Source organism: Ursus maritimus, unplaced genomic scaffold (genome assembly GCF_017311325.1).
Source record: "Ursus maritimus isolate PB19 unplaced genomic scaffold, ASM1731132v1 scaffold_19, whole genome shotgun sequence".
In the NCBI taxonomy this organism is placed as follows: domain Eukaryota; kingdom Metazoa; phylum Chordata; class Mammalia; order Carnivora; family Ursidae; genus Ursus; species Ursus maritimus.
In genome coordinates this window covers 14,438,677-14,445,906 of record NW_024424341.1, presented here as the reverse complement: position 1 = coordinate 14,445,906, position 7,230 = coordinate 14,438,677, and the positions used below count along the sequence as shown (strand labels likewise).

Genomic DNA, 7,230 nt, shown 5'->3' with positions numbered 1-7,230 from the left:
TAAATAAATAAATAAATAAATAAATAAATAAATAATCTTAAAAAAGTTTTCTTAGCGGCGGTCCCCGCGGTCACCTGTGCAGGCGGTGGGCGGCGCGAACTCCAGGGGGCGCTGTTACTGCTCAGCTTCCTTTACGGCGGAAACAAGCCGACGCCGTCTGTAAATCAGTGCAAGGAAGATTTTCGTGGTCTTGGTTTGTGCTTGTGTTATCTTCTCTGTTCCCTCGGCCTGTCCTTGCTTCCGTGGCGGTCCTGTCACAGCGACAGACCTGGCGGGGTCTGGGGGCGCGCGGTGGGGACAGCGCAGCTCTCACTCCTCCCACAGGACCGCGGGCTGGGAACCCCAGGCTCCACTCAGCCCTCGGCGGCCTCACTTCCGGGTGGTGCAGGTGCGGGCTCACAGCCCACCGCCAGTCCACCAGCTCCTTCTGTGAAGCCCGGCGTCAACCCCGAAGCTGCGCTGGCTCAGCGGGGCTCCGAGGCGCTAAGTCCCTCCCTCCCTCTCTCGAGAGCCTTCTCTCTTTGTTGACGGTCCTTTCACCAGGTTTTCTTGTATGTTTCACATAGCGTGAGACAGACTGTAACACAGCTGGATTCATTGGTTTCACTCAGATCAACTCTGTTCTTAATACCTGAAGTGTTACAGCTGTGTTACCCCTTTCCTTCCCTCTCTGCCCTCCCCAGAGGGGTTCTCTCTCCTGAAGGTGATGCCCAGCACACCCATGCTGCTTCTATAGTGTTTCTCTGCAGAGAAGAGCTTATGTGAAGCTTGGCCCCCTTTTTTGAGGTCAAGTTGACATAACAAAATGAACCATTTTAATGGGAACAATAATACATCCGCAATGTTGTGCAACCATCGCTTCTGTCTAGTTCCAAACGTTTCCATCACCCCCAAAGGCAGCCCTGTACCTGTCCAGCAGCTGGGCTTTCTCCCCATCCTCCCTGCGTCTGGCAACGCCCACCCGCCGAATGTCTCTGGGGACTTGCCTGTCCTGGCCATTTCATATGAATGCAATCATACAGTGTGTGACCTTCTGCGTGTGGCTTTTCTCGGCGTGTGTTCAAAATTCATCCACCTGTAACACGTATCAGTACTCACTCCTTTCTGTGGCTGAATATATTCCATTGTACCTACCCGCTGCTATGTATCCACTCCTCCCCCGATGGACATTTGGGCGGCTCCGCCTCTTGGCTACGGAGGATAGCGCTGCTATGAACATGGGCGTATATGCACTGAGCATGCCCCCCCTTTTTTAATGACCAAAAAGTTTTATTATAGAACTATTAAACACTTCAATCTAAAGGGGGAGGGATGAGCAAGGGCTAAAACCTAATAAACCAGGGAAACATATTTGTTACATATGTGAGAGATAAGTCATTATTCTTGATTAACAGGCAGGTTTTACAAATCAATAAAATATCGGTTCAATTAGTGGGAAACTGCAGGTTTTCTCAGACTCTGATCCCCTACGGGCAATGTGGGAGCAGAAAAGCAGCAGACTATTAGCCCTCATTCTCTTGACTGGGCACATCCTCGAGCCCATTAGAGAAGGGTCCCAGGAGGGTGGAGTGATCGTGCCAAGATCCCACAGCTGGTCAGTGACAGAGCAAATACAGGGCAGGTCCTTGACCCCTGTGTTAAAACGTACCTATGGGGTTTTAGTTTATGTAGGGGACTGCGTTGACAGAGAGAGGTCAGCGCTAGTCTGACTACTGACATTTCCCAAAAGAAGGGGCTATGGGCCACCACTCCGGACAGAGAAGGGAGGAGAAAGCAGAGAGGCCACAGCCTTTACTGGGGTCCCCCTGGGAAAAGCACCGCGGCCCAGGGGAAACTCCTGAGGGTTGTCTAGTGTGAATAATTTTGACAGGCTTTGGGCAGGGGGCCGTCCCTAGTGGTGGGGTCCCCCGCCCCGAGTGATCTGGGGCAGGGGACATAGTGGTTTGCGGTGTGAGTTACAGAAAGGAGGCGTTTAGGGGAATGAGCTCCAGGTTGGAGTTTGTGACTTTTGCCTTGTGACTTTTGCGTGCCTTCTAAAGCTGGAACGCAGGGGAAGTGTAACTAGCTTTGGCCATGACTTCGGCCCTGTAATGACCGGAGGCCAAATAGGCAAATACGGAATCTAAGAAAACACAGCGAGAAGAGCCCTGGCGCGGTGCTCCGGGCGCTGGCCACGCCGCGGCTGGAATGAGCGGCCCTGCACGTCCCAGAAGCGTTTTTGCTTCTTCCTCTTCATCCCCTAACCCCAGGCAGAGTGTTGGTGGTTTCCGTGCCTCTGCTCCCCTAGGAGAAGGGCTGACAAGCTGCAGATACCCTGACCCGGGGCCCCGAGCAGCTACCATGGGAAGTGGATAACCCGGCCCCTGGGGACCGCGTGGAGGAGTCGGGGGACCGCGGGAACCTCCGGCTCTATCTTTATCTGGGGGGCCGAGGCGCCCTCTGGTGGCCAAGCGCAGAGCAACTCAGTTCAAAATTCCACTTAGGGGCCAAGCTTGAAGCCCGGTTATCATGGCATCGGCACCTCCGGGATTTCTCTTTCTCTGTTCGTGCCCCTCGTGGAGTTCTGCGGGGGGTGGGGGGGTGGGGTGGGTGATGAAGATGTGTAAATCACATGTCCACTATGCACAAAGCACCTTCCCCCCTTATAAATGAGTCAGGTACTGAGTCGCCCGACCCAAATACCAGCCCCCCTGAGCTCACTGGCAAGACAAACTTGCAAAGGTGGCAGAGTGTGGTAGAGGTGAGCTCCCTGCTGGGGCACTGGATTTCAGTCAAAGGAGGGGACGCCCCTTCCAGGCGGAAGGGACAACGTGATTCCAGAACCCCACTGTTCTCTTTCTCTAGTACCCTGACCGGTCCTCTTTCTTGCCAATCAGGGGAGTCCTAAGTCACGATCCCTTCAGATGTCCCCTTTTTAGAGGGACATGGTGGCTGGTCCCATCTCCTGCATCTTGTCCCCCCCTTACATCCTGATCGTGCTGTTAAACATCCTCACAGTTCTCCTCGAAGCTCCACTCCTCTGAGCTTACAAATGGGCCTCTAAGGAAGATTTCACGCAAGCAAAAAGGTTTTGCATCTTTTAAAATGCTATGCACATGGATGAAATGCACGTTCTCGTGAGCGTCTTTAAGCTCTGGACTGCAAGGGTGAGGGGTCCGGGCCCCAGCCCTTGTTCTCCTTTGCTGTCACGGAGGCTCCTTCTTGCCTCCCTCTGTTTGGAGATCATCTTTCCTCCACTCCTCACCCCGCCCCACCCAGTGGATCCTGGAGAACTCAGACCTGGCTGCCCCCAGGATTCCGGGTCCAAGGCAATTTTTGGAGGGATACTCCTCAGGATCAGGGCCGGGGAAGAGCCCGCCTGTGGTCGAGGAGACCCTGGGGTCACAGAGAAGCCAGTTCACCATCATCAGCCTCATTATTACTGTTGTTTGTCCTGTTTTATTCCTGCTCCTAGTAAAGTGGGCTTGGATCTGTCATCTGGCCTGCAATAAGACGACTGACCACAAGGGGGCCACGGGAGGCAAAACTTGGCTGAAAATAACTGGTAATTGCAGCCCTCCCAATGCAGATCACAGAATCCTAGGAAGAGAAGGACCCCATACCCCTGCCCCCAGACTGCATCCCAGAGAGAGCAGCCACGAGGCCATGGCTGGTCAGAAGAGTGAGAGAGAACTAGAATCCAAAAACCCTGTTTCCCCCACACCCAGCACACTGTGGCTCGGGCCCTGAGTTGGGCTTGCTCAGAGGGGTCTGGGGTAGGGAGTCTATAACCTCCCCACACCGCATCCTTCTTAGCACTTAGTCTGTGCAGTGCTCAGGGTGGTTCATGGAGCTCCCCTCTAACAGAGGAGCCAGGACTGACAGACCCACACAGCGATCATCGGGAAGAACAACCCCATCAGAACGGGCTGCCCTCCAGTCCCTAAGAGCAGGAGGGATCAGCAGGAGAGAGTGTCCGAAGGGCACCCGTGTTTGGGGAAGGCCTCCTGGGGGCTGGGCTCATCCCTGGACACCCTCAGCTCCCTGGCCTGGGCCTCTTTCACCAGGACCTTCTCTCATCCATCACGTGTGGTCTGCAGTGGCCATGTCCCCCTCTCAGCCTCAGTTTCCCTTTCTGGCCTGGATGGGGGGGATCAGATATTCTTCCAGTATGACAGGCTGGGGGGACAGAACACACTGACCCAGACTAAGATATGAAGAGAGAGATTTTATTTTTTAAGGATTTTATTTATTTATTTATTTGAGAGAGAGAGCACGAGCAGAGGGAAGAGGCAGAGGCAGAGGAAGAAGCAGTCTCCCCGCTGAGCAGGGAGCCTGATGTGGGACTGGATCCCAGGACCCTGGAATCACAACCTGAGCCAAAGGCAGATGCTTAACCAACTGAGCCACCGAGGTGCCCACGAAGAGAGAGACTTTAGTTTGGGCTCTTTCTGCTATGGTTCCAGTCCAGAAAAGGCCCCTTTGTCCTTGTAGGGCCTCCCCTGGACTCAGGCAGCTTGGGGTTGGGATAGTGAACAGTGAGGCTGGAGGTCTCCAAACGGTCCAGGCCGAAATCAGGACTCCTGGAGCCCAGGGTCCTTCATGCTTTTTAAATATCTGATTGCCCTCTTCACCCTCATGTCCTTGGGGTCCGAACAGATGGGCTTGTCCTGGACAGTTACAAGCCTACACGAGAGAGAGAAACCCGTCAGCAGGTGTCAGGGCAAGAAGGCCCTCCAGAGCCCTGGGATCAGCCTTGCTCTGCACTGACCAGGCCCCTGAGGCCCCAAGAGGACCAAAGATTTGCCTGAAGTCACTCAGCACCTCAGTGACAGATCAGGGACATCAGGCTCGTCCGCAGTGATTCTTGACTCCCAAGGTCCCTGCCAGTCCCTCCCGGGGAGACAGGACTGGGGGACACTCTGCCCCCTGCTTCAGCTCCCACCGAAAGCCTAGGAACTAGGGGTGTCCAGGAGGCTCCTGGCTCAGGTCCCAGCCGTGGGAAGTGACCACACTGACCTCTGACTGCCGGTGTGACGTGGGACTGCCCTGTCTCTTGGGGCCTCGGTTTCCCCATAGATCAGTGAGGAGGTTGAAACTCATGGCCTGGGGCCTTTTGGGTCTCACAGTGCTGGGGGGCAGGAGCTGTCATGAGGAGCAGAGCCGGGGTGGGAAGGGGACATGAAGGCCCTGCTCTCTCCTCTCCCCAATGAGCCTCCTGGGAGCTCCAGGGGCAGCCTTCTCCCAGACTCAGCTTCTAGGAGCAGGGATGGGGGGAAGGGCGAGGGGACCGGGCACACTTACACGATGGCTTCCTTGGGACACTCCCTTGAGGTCCTGTACCACATTTTCAGTCTTCTGAGAGGAATGGCTCCTTTGAAGTACTCTAGGCAGCACTCCCGGCCCACATTGGTCCCTCGCGCTATGGAGAAAGAAGGAGCAGGTGTGCCTGTGAGCGTGTGTGTGTGTGTGTGTGTGTGTGGTATCAGAATGGGTCCACATGTGTGTGTTTGGGAGTCTCTTGTAGGGGGGTGTCTTGTGAGTGTCTGTGCGTGTCCATATGTGCACATTGTGTGCCTGAGGTCTCTGTGCTTGGGGGTCCCTATGGGCTTGGAGGTCTCTCTGTGCATATATCGGTGTGTGTTTGCGAGGTTTGTGTGTCCAGGGGTCCGTGTGTGTCTTTGCGTGTCTGTGCACGTATGTGTCTGTGTGTGCATCTGTGTGCGTGAGGTCTCTCTGCGTGCTCTGGGGGGCCCCGAGTGTTTGCGTGGCGCACGCATGTCTCTGTGTTTGGGGAAGTCCGTGCGTATGTAGGCGAACGTCCATGCGTGGCTGGGTCTGTACGCACGTGTGCGCATCTGTGTGCGCGCGCACCCAAATACCAGCCCGGAGCCTCCCGAAACTTTCCTCTGGGCCGGGCTCTGGGCTCAGCCTCCGCCTGCAGGAGCTTGTTCGGCCCTCACGGTGCACCCGGAGACAGGTACCACCACTACCCCATTTTACAGATGATTACGTAGAAGCCCAAGGAGCGAAGACACTTTCCTGGGCCTCAGCTTCCTTCTCTTTGCACAAGAAAAAATACCCAACACTTGCAAATCCGCAAACTGGTGATGTGCGGCTGTAATTAATGCCACGCTCGAGTGTTTTCTAAGAAGGCCCCAACCGTCCTCCGGCAGTCTCGGGGTATAACTGGGTCGGACTCACTCACAGAGCTTCCCTGACCTGCGTTTTACGGCAGTGAGAACACGGTGAAGGCTGCGGCGCTGTGGCCGAGCGGGGCGCTAACCAGCTGTGTTCCCGCATTGGCCGTCTTGTTTCGGCCTTTGTCTTCCAACGGCCGATAGACATCTCTCTCTTCTCGTGCTCCGGGAACCAGCGCTCCTGCCTTCACGCTGATGCCCTCGGTGTCGAGAAAGCCCCGGGGGTAAAACAGACGCTAACCAGTGCTTCCAAGAATAGGTCGTTTTCCACTGTCAAAACCCAACCAAGATCATTGATCCCCAAGCTCTGGGGTGGCCTCCCCCCCTTCCTCCTCATCCTTTTCCTCTGAATGCCTCCCTCAAAATCCTGCTGCTGCCAGCCTCCCCGTCCCTGGAGGACTAGCTGGGCTGTCACTAATGCATAAATAATGGGCATTGCAGCCGTGATCTTGGTGCCCCCACCCCTCCTGTCCCAGGCCACCTCTCCTTGGCTCTCACCTGCATGCGTGACCTGCAGAGAAGCCCCCAGAAGGAGCATGACCAGGACCAGCATCTTCAGGGGGATCATGGTGCCAGGAGCCCAGGAGAGGACCTGTGAGTGTGGGTCCTTCTGCTCGGGGGGAGGCGAGGTTGGCAACCAAGTGTGGAGGTGACCTATTTAACCTCTTTGGGGATCTTGCCCCACCTCCTGTCACCTCCCCCACACATCCTTCCCTACACCACTGGATTCTGAAGATTTTGAGATGATTCAGCACAAGTCCAGGCTTGGAATGTTTGTGGCTTTCCAGAGAATGGGCACTCTGCTGGGGACAGAGGTGGGGTATGTGTGTCCGGGGGCCACAACAGTGACACACTTCTCCTTTCACAGGGACATTTCTTAGTTCCTCTATTAGCAGAACTGAAAAGCCTCTATCCTAAACCGGGTTGGCCTCTGCCTGGAGGCTGGTGAGCCTCCTTCATGCATGGGGTCCTGTATGTGTCGGGGGTGGAGGGACAGCCAGGTAGGAGCCAAGAGGAGCTGCCTGGCCTGGGCCCGGAGGAGCTTCCGGGC

The 7,230-nt window shown here is 55.7% G+C and overlaps 1 protein-coding gene across 1 annotated transcript; it reads right to left on the bottom strand.

Moving 5' to 3' along the window:
* Positions 1-4,331: 4,331 nt before the first annotated feature.
* Positions 4,332-6,808, bottom strand: CCL17 (C-C motif chemokine ligand 17). The gene is made up of 3 exons (XM_008702596.1): positions 6,678-6,808; positions 5,284-5,401; positions 4,332-4,665 (listed from the first exon to the last, which is right to left on the bottom strand). Exons 1-3 carry the CDS (start codon positions 6,745-6,747, stop codon positions 4,554-4,556), a joined length of 300 nt encoding a protein of 99 aa, XP_008700818.1. The 5' UTR covers positions 6,748-6,808; the 3' UTR covers positions 4,332-4,553.
* Positions 6,809-7,230: the final 422 nt, after the last annotated feature.